The following is a 20,129-nucleotide window of genomic DNA, read 5'->3' as shown; positions in this document are numbered from 1 at the left end:
TATTGTACATACATTGTTAATATATTTTGTACATATATAGAATATATATTTCTCTATGCACCCGTTTTTCTTCTTCCTCAGTGTGGACAGAGCACTCTCCACCATTTCACTGCGAGTTATCCTGTGTATGACTAAGTATGTGACAAATAAACCAAACTTGAACTTGAACTTGAACTTGAACTTGAGTTATCCAATAATCAGCACACTGTTCCATAGTTTTCTGACATTGTTTATATTAAATAGAAATACTATTTGACCTATATATTACATTATATTATAAAGTTTATAGTTCTCTAGTATGGTTGGTTCTGTTAAATATGGTTATGTAAGAGGTATTCAGTGGAGGCATTACTTCAGAGAGAGACCACAGAGAGTATTTGGTGTACATGTATTAATACAGAGAGACCACAGAGAGTATTTGGTAGAGTGTATTAATACAGAGGTCACAGAGTTTATTTGGTAGGTGTGTATTAATACAGAGGTCACAGAGAGTATTTGGTAGATGTGTATTAATATAGAGAGGCCACAGAGAGTATTTGTTAGACATGTATTAATACAGAGAGGCCACAGAGAGTATTTGGTAGACGTGTATTAATACAGAGAGGCCACAGAGAGTATTTGGTAGATGTGTATTAATACAGAGAGGCCACAGAGAGTATTTCGTAGACGTGTATTAATACAGAGAGGCCACAGAGAGTATTTGGTAGATGTGTATTAATACAAAGAGGCCACAGAGAGTATTTCGTAGATGAGTATTAATAGAGAGAGGCCACAGAGAGTATTTGGTAGACGTGTATTAATACAGAGAGGCCACAGAGAGTATTTGGTAGACGTGTATTAATACAGAGAGGCCACAGAGAGTATTTGGAAGATGTGTATTAATACAGAGAGGCCACAGAGAGTATTTGGGAGACATGTATTAATACAGAGAGGCCACAGAGAGTATTTGGTAGACGTGAATTAATACAGAGAGACCGCAGAGAGTATTTGGTAGACGTGTATTAAAACAGAGAGGTCACTTTGCATGTGCAGCACCTGCTTCAGTGCTCTGGGAGTGTTTATAGTTCTGTGAGTTTAACACTTCATGACTGAGAGCTGCCTGCCCCAGCAACTTCACCCACAGCAACCATGACTTTGATCCCCATCTTCATCTGCACACTGCTCCTCTGGACTCAAGGTAAAAGATCATTTTATGCTTTGCTTTTGAGGTGAATAACCTAAAAAAACAGATGTCTTGTTTAATAAAATATTCTAAACCTTCTATTAACAGATATAAGCAACATAAGAAATGGAAAATAAAATATGATTTAAATTGGATTTACTTTGTTTTGTTTTGGTTTTTTCCCCCAGAATCCATGTGTCAGGTGACTGTGACTCAGACTCCTGCACTGAAATCTGCTCTTCCAGGAGACACAGTCACCATCAGCTGTAGAACCAACCCTGCAGTGTTTTATCACAGCAGCTATGGACATTATCTAAACTGGTACCTGCAGAAACCTGGAGAAGCTCCTAAACTCCTGATCTATGGGGCTACTAGCTTATATTCAGGAATTCCAGCTCGTTTCAGTGGTAGTGGATCTGGATCTGACTTCACTCTGACCATCAGAGGAGTCCAGACTGAAGATGCAGGAGATTATTACTGTCAGAGTTACCATGATATCAGTAGTACACGCCTATTCACACAGTGTATATAGTCGTACAAAAACCTCCCTCAGTCAGACTGCACAGAGACTGCACTGCTGCAGCTGGGACCTACTGCAGGTGTGGAGGGGGAGGATATGATACAGCACAATGACACACTCTGTGGAGGAGAGGAACCACAACACACTCACTCACTACTGAACAACACAAATCTGCAGAAAATAATTATTCTAGGAACCACAACACACTCAATCAAGTCAACAAAAAAATCTATAATGAATCACAAAGACACAATACAGACAACACTGTTTCACTTCTGTTGGAGGAGAGTTTTGTAGATATATATGTCCTTCTACTCCTGCTGTCTATCAGTTAGAAATGGAAGGTGTGAACATTAGTATGATCCATCAAGAAGAAACCCACCATTAAACACAATGCTAATGTTGCTGTTGACACTGACAGTGATAACAGCTCAGACTGAGCTGCATCACCAGAAACCTGGAGAAGGTCCTAAACTTCTCCTGTCTCTCTTTTCTTTGAGCAGATGATCTCTCTGTTTCTGCTGGAGCGGATGAAGACAAAACACTACAGTTATAACAATAATAACAACGCATGGAATTTATCTAGTGCTTATCAAGACCCCACAGAGGCACATTTACACACTTCCAGTGCATGGAGCATCAGAAACCAGTCACAGCACTGCAGTACTGAGTCCTTTGGTCTCTTGGGGCAGTTGTTCTTATAATTGAGCAGGTAGTTATTAATGGAGAGAAATCTCTACTAGTAGTATGACTGCTAAATCAGTGTCAGTCATCTTCAGGAGATTCTGTCCTGTTTAGAGGTGATGTAAGCACACACTAAAGCACTAATCACCATGTCTGTGCCTTCCTCTGATTATTCTCAGCTACTGTGAAACATTTCTACCAACACATACTTTTCATGTCCATTCTAAATCTTTGTTAACAAGTAAAAGTGAAAAATTTAAGATCTTTAGGGGGTAAAGTTAAATAACCTCACTATCCTTGCTTAAATAAACTTATTATACAATAAGATGAAATAATGCCACCAAATGAAACAATGACTTTTTGAAAAACTGACTGAAATCTTTCAGTAAAATTCTCTCTCACACACAAACGCATGGCCCGCTCTACGCCCTCTGCCGCCCCCACAACACACACACACACACACACACACACACACACACACGCACACACACACACACACACTGAGTTGGGCTGTGTATAAGGTGAGTGGGGTGTATGTATGTTAAACCTGTACAGGCAATGCAGATTTCTGTCACCCAGAACAGAGCAGCACTGTGTCCAGGTTTCCAGTGTCTTAGAGCAGCAAACCTTTAGTTCAGTAACACACACACACACACTCCCACACACAGAGTCGGGGTGGATATCAGGTGAGTGGGGTGTATGTATGTTAAACCTGTACAGGGTAACTTAGAGCAACACACATTTAGTTCAGTAACACTGTGTGATAAACCAGGCTGTGTCATAATAGCACCGTGTGACTCAATTAATAAAAAGAACATGTACCAAATATTAAGCAGTTCTTTGTTATTACTCTTAATACATTGTGATATAGTGATAGGGCTACAGATGGTTTGTCCCCCAGCCCCTGATGTTCCTAAAATATACCAACTTACTCGTGTTACAGTTTCTAGTGAATGAAACATGTTGAAATGTCTTATTTTTTGCTTCATTCTTTACCGTGATTAATGAAATGGCAGCTGTATCAAAGTTTAATCCTATACCTCATCACACATTAGTATTTCTGCAGAACAGAAATTTAGGACTAAAGGTATTTATTCTTATGAGTAATCTTGTGAGAAATGTTTTAAATAAGAGACTATAATATTTATTCAAATTTTTTTTATTTCATTTTGACCAATAAACAGAGGAACATTTGAGTAATAAACACAGACTAAACACAGCACATTAATGAGTGAGAGGAGCACACTTCAGTACACATGTGGGAGTTTCACGCCTCAGCACACTGCTCTCTACTCAGTGTCTGTGTGACAGGAGACTGGGAGTCCTTGGTGGCCTCACAGGTCACTGTCTTCTTCAGCCACTCCTCCTTCTGGAGGGTCAGGGTGCTGCTCCAGCTGTAGAGGCCATCCTTCTGCAGAAGCCCGGAGCTCTGGCTCACCCCCGAGCTCCAGCTGCTACCAGCCACCTTCCAGCTCAGCTTCCAGTCTGAGGGGAAGCCCTTGTTGGCCAGACACACGAGTGTGACCTTCTCCTGCTGCAGCTGTACACTGGAGGGGGGCAGGACCGTGAGGGTGGGCGGGGCGTCACCTAGGAGACACAACACGGTCTACAGCTCAGACAGGCAAGAAACGTTAAATGTTCTAGATCAACAATATAATTTTCCATTGGCATTAAAGCCCTGGCAGTATATTTAATTTATGAACCATTTAAATCAATATAATTTCTAATCATACATGAATTAAAATGGAAGTATATTTAACAGACGGTGATTGTTCAGTATGCGAGTATGACGGTTAAACTGCTTTGCATCGACAACCTCCAGTCAGGGACAAACACTTATACTAATGAAAATTAATCCAGTAGGCAGAATAAATGTTTGATGAGGGATTTTGCTGAAACATTTATGCTTTTGATAAAAAAAACGATAAAAATGAGGTTCGATTTACACTAAAAGCTGTAACAACACTGTAACGGTTAGGATAAACGCGCTAATAAATTCACCTTTAATGCGCTTTAATAAAGAGACCTTTATTACAAACAATACCTACTTAAAACTGTGATTTACTGGGAATAAAAAGTGAAGTTCTTCTTACGTCCAGTGTCCTACACACTAACTTAGTTTAAGGTCCGTACATAAACCTGCTCTAAACACACTGCCGTCTCCTCTCTTTACAGCGCCGTAGTTTAGCTTCAGAGTTAGTGAACGATACAACCCCAAAGACGCTTGTTTTTCTTTTCTTTTTTGTAATGAAAGAAGTTATTAAAGATACTACATACATGCAATATACAATTAGAAATAAAGATAGAAAAACAAAGACAGAAACTAAATTAATTTTGAGTAAGGAGTGAAAGTAACTTAAATACAAGAGTTTTGTCCCTCTAAAACTGTGTGTATGAAACTGAATTCGGTGCTCCCTTTACACTATTTCAGACTTATATCGTTATTGTTCATGCGTTAGATATATGTAGACTCTGTAGAATCACAGCAATTGATTACAAAAATTGTGTTTTTAGAGATATTTTTCATATTCTTGTACGCTAATAACAACGTTTAAGGCAACATCCAGGTCAAGATAATTTATCTAAAGACATACATTATTGTGTTCTAGATGTACAATATAAGAACTTGAGTATTTGTAACAGCTAACGTTTTGATCTTCAGTATGCGAGTATTACGGTATAAGTGAACTGCACCGATAAAATCCAATCATGCACCGATATTACTACCTTTTAAAATGAACCCAGCAAGCAGATGAAGGCTTGTTGAGAGATATTTCTGAAACATGTATGTTTTTACTACTGAACGACACTTAAGAAACTTTCCATCGGTATAAATTAAAAAGTCGATATTGCTAACGACATAGCAACGGTTATTATATAGGAAGATACTTAAAAAAGTCACAATTAGTCTACAAAAGATTACGGGTGGTTTACAGAACCATGGGGCATATTGACGTGCTTAGACAACGTGGATTAATTGTGAAGAAAACTTAAAGTCTACTTACGTCCAACTGATAGTTTTGTTCCGCCACCGAAAGTCCACCACAGAGCTACAATCTCGTTTACTGTCCGAACAAAAACCTCCTGATCTAAACACGCCGCTCTCTCCACTATATACCGCGTAATATGGAGCTTCGACATTAATGCTTTAGAAAACTCATAAACTTAGCCAAACGCTTTTCAGATTTTTAAAATAATTAAACAAAATACAAACATACATTATATTATTAGATAAATTACCTCGTAACACCTGTTGCACCGTAAACCACAAGAAATGCAACCGCAACATGTTTTAAGTCTCCATCATTATCAAAGATCAAACATATCGATTATTATTTCAGAAAATACGAACTTTTGGATAAGCAGTGAAAGATACTCACGTCCAACTGAGAGTTTTGTGCCGCCACCAAAAGTGCTCCACAGTGATACAAACTCGCTCAGTGGTCGTACAAAAACCTCCTGCTGTAAAGAAGCCGCTCACTCTGACCTTTAGAAAGCCTTTTACAAAACAATAATTAACTGCTACAATTTTTAATTGTTAAAATATGCAGGGAAATATCTAGGCATTAGAAAGACTAAAAATAAATCAATTTCTTGCAGCCCATATATTTTTCCTTTGGTTCGTTTTTTGAATATTAAAATTAGTTTTAATTTGTATTATCAAAATATCTGTTCACTAAAATGTTAAAAAAATATTTTATTGTAAAATAACGTTTTGAGAGTTCTTTTTTGGGACGTGTCAATATAACTTTACAAAACCAATAATCAATGCTGAGAAAAGTAAAGATTCTATCTGAACGGCCCTGTTAACTTTACTGTGAAATTCAACTATATAACCAAGTAATGATCCAATAAAATATTGATTTATTTACTGCCTTGATTTTGTTTGGCAGCATCTTCAATACAAACAAATATGAAACCAAAGAATCAACAAAAACAACAGTCACAGAGAGTGACACTGTAAACAAACAAAATTTAAGATGCATTGAACAATGTGAGGCTGCCCTCCACTGGTTCTTGAGAAAGCACTACAATAATCTGAAAGTCCAGATTGCAGTAATTGTACTAGGAACTTGATAAGTAAGAATATCATAAATTGAAAATATTATATTTTTGTTCAAAAATAACTAAATGTAATTATAATTAAGAACCTTTAAACTGAATTTAAGAAAATATGCAAAAACAGAGACAATGCCCTAAGGCTTCAGTGGATTAAACAGATTATCCATGTGCATGATCTGATCCAGGATCAGTGTATCTGATTCCTCCCCACTGAGACCTTCCGGTTCCTCACTGAGTCCTTAATCCTCTCAGATAGCTGAAGACCCTGACGTCCACATACCTGGCGATGACGTCACCCACGTGCCACGTCTTCCCTTCCTATGGGTATAAAAGGGTCCTGAAGACGGTATTAGGAAGTTTCATGCTCAATCTTGTGCTTTCACTTGTGTGTTTGTTCTTTGCTGTTCTGAGTGTTCTGTGCTCTGACCCTGTTAGTCTACTTCCACATTGAGATTCGCTTTGGCCTTCTGCTTGTTCTGTTGCCCTTATATCTAGTGTATATAGTGTATACAGTGTCTATATTCTAGTGCATATAGTTTGTGTTCACTTGTGTCACTTCACACCAGGTGTAGTGTGGGCTGCTGTTTGTTTTGCAGTTTTGGGTTTGTCTCTGTTTTGTGTCTGGTGAGGGAGATAGGAAAGTGTGTATGTGTTTTTGTTTTCTCATTTTGTTTTCGTTAGGTTATGCAGTTCCACTTTGGTCAGTCAGTTTCTTTATTTTTGTTTGCTGATTTACCATTTTCATTGTTGACCCACCTGAAGTCTGTCTGGTGTTATTTGTGCCTATTGTATTACACTCTTATATCATTTACATTTACATTTACATTTACATTTACGGCATTTAGCAGACGCTCTTATCCAGAGCGACTTACAAAAGCGCTTTGTCATTTACTCATAGAATATATCCAAGTACAGTACAGTAGGTTAGAGTCCAATATACCAATGAACTAGAATACTGTAGAATACAGGGATCAATGCTGATACCTAGAAGTGCAAAATACGAGTAAACTAAACTCACATATCCATCATTCACACTCAGTTGCATTTGACATTTAAGCCCAACTCTGCATTTGCTGATTTCTGTCACAGACCCTACCTGGACTGGGTCATAACAGAAATTAAGGGCTCATCCCTTTTTTGTTTGTGTGCTTTGTCTGGCATTTTTTCACTTTGTCCAGGGGGTGTGAGTTTACTGTTGGCTGTTGTGTTAGGATGGACGCTTTCACAATAGTGGAATTCTCACTCTGCTCTAATTTGGAGGTGTTTGATAGGTGTTGTAACACTTCACACTACAGAGGATTTCTTTGATGTGGCGATACCTTGATGTGGCGATACCTTGAGGTGGCGGTGAAGGCTGTTTTTTAGGAAGTATCGGTAGTGGAGGGTATCCTGCCATAAAGAAATGAGGTCCCTGGGTTCCAGCTCAACCAGTGACATCTCCACCTTCAGCAGAGGCTAGTGGTGGGGATGAACCACAGTCAGAGTTGGGCGTAGAATCAGAGGAGTCTCCATCCAAACTGGAAGACCCTCACTTACTGGTATGGCTGCATGAGTTAGAGCTGCAAATGAAGAGGCAGGAGTATAACACAGTTGTTGCAGTCTTTGCTTCTCTGCCTGTGCCTCTGCCTATTGTAGAACAAAAACATAAAAGTCTTTATCGCCAGCGTTTGAGTGACGTCATTGTTCGATGACGTCACAAGCGCTGTGCTCTACATAAAGGCTCGTGTCACTCAGCAGTTACCGCCAATAGAGGCCACTTTTGAAATCTGATCATTTAATCAGACTAAATTCACTTCTAACAGCAGATAGGAATTTATTTCATGTCCTATTGTGTGAAACAACTGTTGAGTTGTAAAAGTATGGAACTATACGAGCTAAATGCTACCCACCACACTGCAAAAATAACAAAAGCACCACTGCAAAAATAACAAAAGCACCGTTACTCACTCAAATCAATTATTTTGAGGAGTAGATTTTTAAGAATGAAATACGTTTGAAAACCATGGATTGTTTGAATTTAAAAGTATTTTCCCAACAATGTCCTTGTTTACATCAACGCTAATACATATACAAATGAGGAATGCTTAAAACTCCATATACACTGCCTGGACAAAAAAAAAAAAGGTCACCACCTGTATTTAACTAAGCAAATAGGTAAGAGCCTCCCATTGGCTAATTACTGTGTGGGTGATTATGGTTCAGCTGGCAACAAGTTATTTAACCCTAACTGATGCAGTGAGTAGCTTCTCATTTGTTAAACAACCATGTCAAAAGACACATCCTGTGGTCGTGGAAAAATTGTTAATCTGTTTCAGAAGGGTCTCACATTTAAAACTGTTCTCTCGACTATTGGGAAGATCATAACACCATAAATGTTCAGGATGCTGCACATATCTGGTAAGCTGGGCCTATAGAATGGACATTTATTGGGTACATTGCACATTATTAAATGGGTTTTACTGAGAATACAGACAAACTCGTATCTGAATTACAGGCTTGATGCAAGAATGTCTGAACATGAATGAGAATATAAAGATCAGTTGTTGTATAAAGAAGCTTGTTAATGTGTTATTTAATAGTACTTTTTTTTTAACGATAACTGGTCCAACATATTACAACCGAATTAATTTTATGTGAAGAATATATATCCATCCAGTCTATCCTACCTATGGAACAATTTATATATATATATATATATATATATATATATATATATATATAGATAGATAGATAGATAGATAGATAGATAGATAGATAGATAGATAGATAGATAGATAGATATAGATGTGATCTGGGAGCACCAGACCCTGTGGGACAAACTGCTCAGAAGACCCAGTAGGGGTCTGAGCCGTCTGAACGTTGGGAGAAGTCATAAATATGAGCAGTGAGTATGATCATTATCTGACCTTCAGTTCTATATTATTCATTATGATATGGTACACGAGAATGGGGTTTAAGCATATATGTGCTAAACATGGGTAACATGTTTCCTGGGAATGGATGACTTTGATGAAGTATACGCCAATGTTACGCCCCCGTCTAGGCTGTGAGGCCGTATCAAGCTAAAAGAAGTGCAAATGGCTAATGTAATAGAATTTGTGAAAAAAAGGAACAGCAACAAAACAAACAGAAACACAAATGGAAGCTTTTTTTAGTGTATTGTACAGAGGTTATCATTTACAAATAATCTTATTGGTGCAATTCCCTCAGGAGTGACCCAGGCCAAAATAATAACCAAAACCGACACTAATCAAATAAAACTACACACTAACTAATCCTAATAATAGCAGAAACATGCAAAAGACTTTCCTAACTCTCTGATACATAAACAGAGAGAAAACCCACACCCAACAAAAATGGCAGTCACTCCCTACCACCAGTGTCCAACACCAAAGTACCAAACAAACAATATTTACACTCTTTACACAATCTACATATATGTATATATACACAGCTAACGAAGCAGGAGGGGTGAAGCCAAAGTTCAAAAATGGAGAAAAACAAGGTCATACACAAAACATACAAATTTTCAATCACAACCAAACAAACTCCAAACTAACACACAGTCTCCTTTCTCTCTCTCTCCCTCTATTGTGGGAAGGACTTTTAAATAGCTGATACAGTTGCCTGGAAAACCCGGCAAGGTACGGGGCGGAGTCTCAAACAGGGTAGAAATCCTGGCAGTGTACCTGGAACACATATACACACACATCCATCTTTCCCTAATAGCCAAATACAACGACCAGAGTTTGGGATTTTGTGTGCAACCATTGTGATCAGTCACAAAATCTGCTATCTCACTGTATCCAACAGTTGTTATTGTACGTGGGATAGAAGCAGGTCTCAGTGAAGAAGAAAAGCTGAAGAAGGAAACTGAAGGTTTTTCATAGAGTTCAGCTGCCATGTCTGAGAATGCTAGCACTGTAATTGGACCAAGCCCAAAACAAAAGGGTTCCTTCTCTGCTCCCCTGAGTATTTACAGAACCATGCAGAAGAAGGTTTTGGGGTTGCTCCATGGGATACAGGAATCATTTTCAAGAGAGGGACAGGCTTCCTCACCTGTTAAACTCATTGAATCTGTGAGTGTGCTCTGCTGTGTGCAGTACTTTCAACCATCAGAGAGGATGGCACTGTTTGTGAGAGGCCAATTTCAGTGTCAGATATATTTGTAGAGGACTCTGTTAAACCCTTGCTGAGCCACAGTGCAGCCTCATTTGTAGCTAGTCAGTTGGTTTCACCTACTTTCTTTGGCCGAGACACTGCAGCCTCCTCTGAACATCTTCAGGACTGTAAGTCTATCAGTCAAAATGATTCCAGTAGTAAGTGTGCCAATGATGGAGATTTATTCAAAAAGTCCAGTGAGAGGGGCATGATGCCATAAGCAGACAAAAAAATTAAAAAAAAAAAATCCAAAAAAACCATAGAGAAAAAAAAAAAAAATCAGTCATCCAGGCCAACAAAGAATTATACCCAAATAAGGCAACTTAACGTACATCCAATTATGGCATTCAATCTCTCCCTTGCATTCCAACGCCACTCCTTATATTTAATCTTTGCCCCTTAGAACGAACAATTCTAGATACTTCATAATCTAGAATTCATAATATCTCTCCCCTATGGTTCAAAACATTTAAATTTAAAACATTTTCCCATTATATAAATATTCTCTTATTAAAATAAAATATACCCATATCCAAACAGAGCCAGTAGTCACAATTTTATCTTCCTCCTTTCTATTTGGAAAATTACCTGCTCCAATAACGTGAACCAAAACTACATCTCCCCCTCAATTCGGGGCACTACGCTTGACTTGTCCCCTTACAACCGCTGAACAAAACAAGTACATGCTTTGAAGCCAAACTCCCGTTACCTTATTATAGTAAATATATCTACATCTACACATATGCATTAACTCTAGTAGTTATCTACACATATACATTAACTCTAGTAGTTATCTACACATATACATTAACTCTAGTAGTTACCTACACATATGCATTAACTCTAGTAGTTATCTACATATATGCATTAACCTTAGTAGTTATCTACACATATACATTAACTCTAGTAGTTATCTACACATATGCATTAACTCTAGTAGTTATCTACACATATACATTAACTCTAGTAGTTATCTACACATATACATTAACTCTAGTAGTTATCTACACATATGCACTAACTCTTGTAGTTATCTACACATATACATTAACTCTAGTAGTTATCTACACATATACATTAACTCTAGTAGTTACCTACACATATGCATTAACTCTAGTAGTTATCTACACATATACATTAACTCTAGTAGTTATCTACACATATACATTAACTCTAGTAGTTACCTACACATATGCATTAACCTTAGTAGTTATCTACACATATACATTAACTCTAGTAGTTATCTACACATATGCATTAATTCTAGTAGTTACCTACACATATACATTAACTCTAGTAGTTACCTACACATATTCATTAACTCTAGTAGTTATCTACACATATGCATTAACCTTAGTAGTTATCTACACATATACATTAACTCTAGTAGTTATCTACACATATGCATTAACTCTAGTAGTTATCTACACATATACATTAACTCTAGTAGTTACCTACACATATACATTAACTCTAGTAGTTATCTACACATATACATTAACTCTAGTAGTTACCTACACATATGCATTAACTCTAGTAGTTATCTACACATATACATTAACTCTAGTAGTTACCTACACATATGCATTAACTCGAGTAGTTACCTACACAGTCAGTTGGCCACCCTGAACAATGTAAGACAATTACAATTATTATTTTACAGAACTCCAGCAAGTTTGTTCCCTCTAATAACAGTGTAATTACTATAAAAGTCTTTCAACCCCTTGTACTGTCCACGTTATCCCTCTAATATTTGGCTCTCCTGTTTGTCCACATGGAACAGACCGGAGTGCCGTTACATCTGCATAAAAATCATGGTCTCCTTGAAAGATGCAGATTTTTCCCTTTACCACTGCTTGTAGAAAGTGTCTTCGAAAGGCTGGCCTTAGGTTTGGGAGATGATTTTGCATCCATCTTCAACCAGAAATGGTCCAGCTAGCTCATCTTTAATAATACCAGCCCATAGCAGTACCTCACCTCCACAATGCTGGGGTCTGAGTCGAAGTCAAGCTCTGTGCCCAATACTAATCCAGCCAGGGGTCCATCCAACTGATCTGTCAAGAGTCATTCCCATCTTATCAGTCCATAAAACCTTTGAAAAATCAGATATCAGATATCTTCAGATATTTCTTGGCCCAGTCTTGACATTTCACGTTATGTGACATTTCACTCGGTCATATCTCTGAGTATTGAACATTTTGTACTTCTGGGCACTCCAGGTAGGTTGCAGGTCTGGAATATGACAGTACTGGAGGATAATGGGTTGCTGGTCGCTTCACATTTGATTCTTCTCTAATCTTTAATTTGAATCTTTTTTCTCAACATGTTTCTTGTGAACCTGTTGACTATTTGCAACAAAATGTTTGACAGTTCTGTGGTCATGCCCCAATATCTTAGCAAGTTTAAGAGTGCTGCATCCGTCTCGAATACTTTTTACAATTTTTGATGTTTCAGAGTCAGATAAATCTCTTTTTTGTCCCCTTTTTGCATGAGGAAAAGAAGCTGCCTAATAATTATGCACAGCTTCTTATAGGGTGTTGATCTCCTTAGCCCACACCCTCCCTCATTACACAAATACACATCACCTGATATGCTTAAAATCATTAACCATTCAACTTGAAGTTGGAAAATATGCATAAAAATGAAGTTTACAACAAAGCACCGAAAGTTGAATCACAGGGTAAAAGCGTTATATTTGTTTAAAGTAGTAATCATTCCTGCTTGTCCCATTACCAAGAACTGTCTGGTAACATTATTAAAGATGTTTATCAGTTATAAAAGAGCAGACAATGTCCAAAATGAAGCTTTATTTCAGTGGAAGTAACAGAAATGCCAGGACACAGAACAGAATACAGACAGAGCTGCTGCATTCTGTTCTCCTGCACTGGTCAGAACTGCCTCCTGCACCTCTGAGACATCCACAGTCCAGCTTACCACTCACTGAGTTTAGTGCCTCATCCACAAGTCACCCATAGTGATACATTCTAATGAAGCTGTCATTCAAAAACCTCTGACATTATAGTGACACACACATATGTACACAAGTTCAAGTTCAAGTTTGGTTTATTTGTCACATACATAGTCATACACAGTATAACTCGCAGGGAAATGGTTTAGAGTGCTCTGCCCAAACTGAGGAAAGAAAACAGGGGTGCATAGATATTCTATATACGTGAAATATATATATGCAAAGAGAAATATATATATTCTATGTATGTACAAAATATATTAACAATGTATGTACAATATATGTATAATATGATTATATACACAATTTACAAAGTATATGGTTGTGTATATATGTACACAATGTACAGAATGTACAGATCCGTTTTGTATAATAACATAACATAGTTACAGTTGTGTTACAGGGTAATTGAATATATATATATATATATATATATATACAGTTATACAGTTATGTTACATGGTGGTAATAGAATATCTATATATATACAGTTATGCTACATGGTGGTGGTGGTCCCCACAGTTTATCAGTTTCCCTGATTCAGGGCCCGAATGGCCTGTGGGAAGAATAAACCAAATTTCAAACTTGAAACTTGAAACATTCACTCAGCTGCCGAAAGGTTTGTGCAAGTTTGCACTGAGATCCTCCAAGTCCTCCTCCACCAGTGTCCAGCAGAGGTTAGACACAGTTTTGCTGACCTACTGTAATACTCCACATCAGGGCTGCAGTTTTGTACTTGATACTCTGAGACCCAGAGTACTGTCTGCTATAGGGGGCCTGTTCTGTTATGGGGCAGAATATTCCCCTAAACTGGCTCAGGGTCAGATGCCGTCTACCCTCTACCTCTAGAAAAAAAAAAAGTTAGAGAACTGTAATTTCTAAGACTTTCTTAATAAGGTGGGAAGAAATGTGTATTGCTTAAACTTGCTGCTATCTATATTCACATAGCTTGGGTGAATGACCTAGTAAAAAGGAGAGTTCCAATTCCACTACCACGTGTCCATAGTGCTATTGAATGTAGACATTACATACTGTCTTTTCTAAATGTTCTACTGATGCAGACATAACACAGGTGTCATCAATACCAACATGATCTTCAATGTCAGGAAAACCAAGTGTAGAAAAATCATGACTGAATGTGAGAGTGCAGCACATAAGAGAGGATTACTGAGAGCTCTAAGAGGAGAGAGAGAAGAGGAGAGAAGAGGAGAGATTCTTTCATTTATTTGATAAAGTGAATCAGACGTACAAACTAGTGCTGTGAGGTGAAATGTCAGTTGTCCTGTTTGCATATGTGAGCTGCTTCACTGCTCCACACACTTTAAGAGCTGTAGTGGTGATCAGAGAGTGTTCAGTCCTTTAACACACACTGACACACAGCACAATGATGATGTCACTCATTCTACTGCTGGGGACACTGGGACTCCTCACTCAGGGTGAGACAAACTGAAATAAGTTTAGTTTTCATTTTTACTTGGTTTTGGATGTTCATGTTTATTTGCTGCAATTTTAATTTTCAGAGTTACAATATTTTTAATTTGGATTTTATTTATTTAAAATTCATCCAAATTTAAATGTTATTATGTATGTGATCATTTTTTTAGAATCATTTGGGGAAATAATCCTGACTCAGACTCCAGGATCTCAGTCTCTTACAGCAGGACAGACTGTTACTATCAGCTGCAGGGCCAGTGAGAGTGTTAGCAATTATCTCCACTGGTACCTACAGAAACCTGGAGAAGCTCCTATACTCCTGATCTATTATGCATCAAACCGTCAGACTGGAGTTCCAGATCGATTCAGTGGTAGTGGATCTGGTACAGAATTTACTCTAAAAATCACTGGAGTCCAGGCTGAAGATGCAGGAGATTACTACTGTCAGCAGGGTTACACTCCATTCACACAGTGTTAGAATGCTGTACAAAAACCTCCCTCAGCTGTAGAGGAACTGCTCTGACTCAAACACAGACTGATCTGAGATCAGCTGAATAGCTGCTAAATCTGCACTCAACTCAAATCATCAACTCCAAAACACTACAGTACTGAACCGTTTGCTCTTTTAAATTGTCATCATTGTGTAATAGATACTTACATCACTACATATGTAGCAGATTAACATCTTTCCTTTAAACCAACCCCTGATAACGTCCTGCTTCCACACTCAGGTTCTGGACAAAGGCAGTAATATATGAACATCACTGTGGTGTATAAGGACAGGTGATCACTACCTAGTGAACTGGTCTGAGTTACTCTTGATTCTTTTAATCATTTTACTGCTGTTTTTAGCCTGGAGATCCTGGAAAAGCTGCTGAGGAAATACTGTGTTAAACTGTCCAGACAGCAACTGGTATGTGAAGTTAATTCTTCCCTCTTTTTAGAATAAAAGAGTTATTTTAAAGTCCTGCTATGTTAATTTCTGGATAATTTCAGGTGATGATGGGACAAAGGGTGACAATCTAGAATTACTGTGTAGTGTAGCTGAGTCCATCATCCTGGGAATTTCTCTCCAGGGAAAAAGTCACAATATTTACCATTTACACAAACTAAAGTTTTGCTATGCTAAGAAGGAAGGAACATCATTTCAACACAAATAATGTATTATTAGTTTCATATGATTAATATTTTACTGACGTTGAAATAAATAAATAAATTTTAGCCCAGGAGGACCAAAACACCAGCAGACAGGAAATCCTTCCTCCTAAAGAGTCCCCACATCTACCAGACAACTGGAGTGCTGTCTGTTCATGTGCTTCCACACATCCACTGATCTAAATCACCATTACAGAACAGAGAGTGAAGGGCTGCTTCTGAACTGTACTGGATACACCTGCACCTCCACACTGAGGGACACAAGATTATCACAACATTTACATTTAACTCATTAAGATGTAAAAGTGGGGACAGTCACATTAATGCTCATGACCTGCAGGTGAAGAGCATGAGACAGTAGTTACGTCCTGTGTCCCCCTGTGTCATATGTATGTGTGTGAAGCTCTGTTCTCTCCAGTTCCAGTTACCCAAGACCCAGTCCAGAGTTCCTCTACAGATCTTCATACTCACTGTCCAGCCCTGAAACAAGGCCCTGCCTGGAGGAGGGATATAAGGAAGTGTTTTGGAGGAAGAAGAAAGAGAAAGATGATATTTTGGACATCTGGTTGTTCGAGTGATAGTTTTGATGTTTGATTCAGTGCTTGGCTTCTTTTCCCACTTGCTCTGATTCTGAGCTTGTTTGATCCCTCTAACTTGGCCACTGTTGTAAATTTGTATATAGTGTGTATGTATTTGTGTGTGCTCTGGAAAGCAGGGAAGGGCTGCCGTTGTGTTTGGGCCCTGGGTTATTTTCTCTGTGTTATCACTTAGGGAGTTAATGTAGTTTTATTTTAGTATAGGATATTGTCAGAGGATGGTTGTGATCCATCAACCTCTGGGTTATGGTCCCAGCACACTTCCACTGCACCACTCTGCTCTCCTGCTAATAGAGAAATAATAAAATACCTACAAACTCACTGAAATGGACAGAAGTGTTCTAGTATGTGACTGTTCATTCATTCATTCATTCATGTATTTGCTATCATGGCGTTGAGCAGGACGCACAGACTCCCTTGAAACATTTAATGACATGAAACATAAAGGACACGCGTGGCACTCACACATAATAACACTAATAGACAGGAACACACAAACAACAAAGACAACATAAAATGGTACAAACGTTGGGTTATACTAACAGCGGCTACACACTCATTGACACTAACATTACACTAACACTAACAATGACCAACCATGAGGCCCACACTGACAGGGCTTTAAATAAACAGACATACACTCAGCGTGAACCCCGTACAGGTGCGTGCCATCATGTAGGGGGCGTGACAACAAACGTAATTCCCCTGCATGCGGTGGGCCAAACCACGTGACTCATGGGGGGAGAAGCATTCCATTACATTTTTCAATACATTTTATATTCATTATCTAAACTTACTTACTAGAGAACATAATTTTTATTCAATCTTGATACTGTGTTATTGGTAATTATTTCCTTTTCCTGTGTATGTAATGTTCAGATATAAAATGAAGAACTGAAACTAGTCTCTAGTAATGTCATTACCAGTCAGAGTGAAAGAGAGCGAGAGCAGTGGGGTGAAACAGATTAATGTTTACAGCCCTGAGAAACCTGCTCCTTCCCAGAATAGAACAACACTTTTTGCAGATGTTCAGCTTTCATTAGCCCAACTTACTCAAGCGCAACACACTCCAGTGCAAAGAATCTTACAGTGCAGATAGTGAATAATAAAATAATACAAGAACAGACCAAGTTCAAAATGAAGCTTTATTGAAGTGAAAACAAAACTCAATAATTAAACCCACCCGAGTGGTGAATTAAGAAAAAAGAGCATTCTTCAGACTATAAGCTCCATTGTTCAGGGCTGTGTAAGTGTGTTACATCACATTACAGCTGACTGAGGTCATCATGGAAGATGGTAGAGCTCCTCCTCCTCTTCCCTAAATGCAGCACTAACAGTCAGTGAGCTGCTGTGGCTGTAACTGCAGTTCTGTTCTTCTACTCTGGTCAACACACTCTCTTAGACATCCACTGTGCAACTCACCAGCGCCCCTTGTGGAAAGTATGTAGACTGCAGGCACAACGGAGATCCTGTACAGAGGAGCGATTGAGAGCACTACACCACACACACTTTTAGAAATACTTACCTAAAATGTACTAGATACTTCTTATTTATCATTCTCTCTAAATCTGTTCATCAGCTCCAGTTATCCAATAATCAGCACACTGTAGCATAGTTTTATGACATTGTTCATACTGAATAGAAATATTATTTCTATTCATCTATATATTACATTGTATTATAAGGTTTATAGTTCTCTAGTATGGTTGGTTCTGTTAAATATGGTTATGTAAGAGGTATTCAGTGGAGGCATTACTTCAGAGAGAGACCACAGAGTATTTGGTAGACATGTATTAATACAGAGAGACCGCAGAGAGTATTTGGTAGACGTGTATTAATACAGAGAGACCGCAGAGAGTATTTGGTAGACGTGTATTAATACAGAGAGACCGCAGAGAGTATTTGGTAGAAGTGTATTAATACAGAGAGACCGCAGAGAGTATTTGGTAGACGTGTATTAATACAGAGAGACCGCAGAGAGTATTTGGTAGACATGTATTAATACAGAGAGACGGCAGAGAGTATTTGGTAGACGTGTATTAATACAGAGAGACCGCAGAGAGTATTTGGTAGACGTGTATTAATACAGAGAGGCCACAGAGAGTATTTGGTAGACGTGTATTAATACAGAGAGACCGCAGAGAGTATTTGGTAGACGTGTATTAATACAGAGAGACCGCAGAGAGTATTTGGTAGACGTGTATTAATACAGAGAGGCCACAGAGAGTATTTGGTAGACATGTATTAATACAGAGAGGTCACTTTGCATGTGCAGCACCTGCTTCAGTGCTCTGGGAGTGTTTATAGTCCTGTGAGTTTAACACTTCATGACTGAGAGCTGCCTGCCCCAGCAACTTCACCCACTGCAACCATGACTTTGATCCCCATCTTCATCTACGCACTGGTCCTCTGGACTCAAGGTAAAAGATCAATTTATGCTTTGCTTTTGAGGTGAATAACCTAAAAAAAACAGATGTCTTGTTTAATAAAATATTCTAAACCTTCTATTAACAGATATAAGCAACATAAGAAATGGAAAATAACATATGACTTAAATTGGATTTGCTTTGTTTTTTTTTGTTTTATCCCCCAGAATCCATGTGTCAGGGGACTGTGACTCAGACTCCTGCAGTGAAATCTGCTCTTCCAGGAGACACAGTCACAATCAGCTGTAGAACAAACCCTGCAGTGTATTACGACAGTAGCTATGGTCATCGTTTAGCCTGGTACCTGCAGAAACCTGGAGAAGCTCCTAAACTCCTGATCTACTGGGCTACTAACTTACAGTCAGGAACTCCAGCTCGTTTCAGTGGCAGTGGATCTGGATCTGACTTCACTCTGACCATCAGAGGAGTCCAGACTGAAGATGCAGGAGATTATTACTGTCAGAGTGAACACAACATTGGTGGAAACTGGCTGTTCACACAGTGTTAGAGAGTCGTACAAAAACCTCCTTCAGTCAGACTGCACAGAGACTGCACTGCTGCAGCTGGGACCTACTGCAGGTGTTGAAGGGGAGGATGTGATACAGAACATTGACACACTCTGTGCAGGAGAGATGCCCCATCACACTCACTCACTACTGAACAACACACATCTATAGAAAATCATTCTTCTAGGAACCACAACACACTCACTCAAGTCAACAAAAAAATCTATAATGAATCACAAAGACACAATACAGACAACACTGTTGCACTTCTGTTAGAGGAGAGTTTTGTAGATCTATATGTCATTCTACTCCTGCTGTCTATGTGTTAGAAATGGAAGAAATGGAAGGTGTGAACATTAGTATGATCCATCAAGAAGAAACCCACCATTAAACACAATGCTAATGTTGCTGTTGACACTGACAGTGATAACAGCTCAGACTGAGCTGCATCACCA

At 38.5% G+C, this 20,129-nt stretch overlaps 1 long non-coding RNA gene and 1 gene segment (V, D, J or C); one reads left to right on the top strand and one right to left on the bottom strand.

The window, feature by feature from the left end:
* Nucleotides 1-3,509: 3,509 nt before the first annotated feature.
* On the bottom strand, nucleotides 3,510-6,723 carry LOC118240900 (immunoglobulin kappa constant-like). The segment is given in 3 exon segments: nucleotides 3,510-3,953; nucleotides 5,372-5,864; nucleotides 6,709-6,723. Coding segments are annotated over 2 exon segments (456 nt in total).
* LOC118240933 (uncharacterized) lies at nucleotides 6,690-17,064 on the top strand. 2 transcript variants are annotated; one of them, XR_014123022.1, is made up of 3 exons: nucleotides 6,690-6,774; nucleotides 15,844-15,904; nucleotides 16,565-17,064. It is a non-coding gene; the product is annotated as an uncharacterized LOC118240933 (long non-coding RNA). The 2 variants fall into 2 exon arrangements; XR_014123021.1 differs by lacking the exon at nucleotides 6,690-6,774 and adding an exon at nucleotides 7,783-8,825.
* The last annotated feature ends 3,065 nt before the right edge of the window (nucleotides 17,065-20,129 follow it).

Source organism: Electrophorus electricus, chromosome 4, assembly GCF_041902795.1.
Source record: "Electrophorus electricus isolate QZ-2024a chromosome 4, ASM4190279v1, whole genome shotgun sequence".
NCBI lineage: Eukaryota > Metazoa > Chordata > Actinopteri > Gymnotiformes > Gymnotidae > Electrophorus > Electrophorus electricus.
Note: the sequence above shows the minus strand (reverse complement) of the source record. Positions and strands in the feature narration are given on the sequence as shown.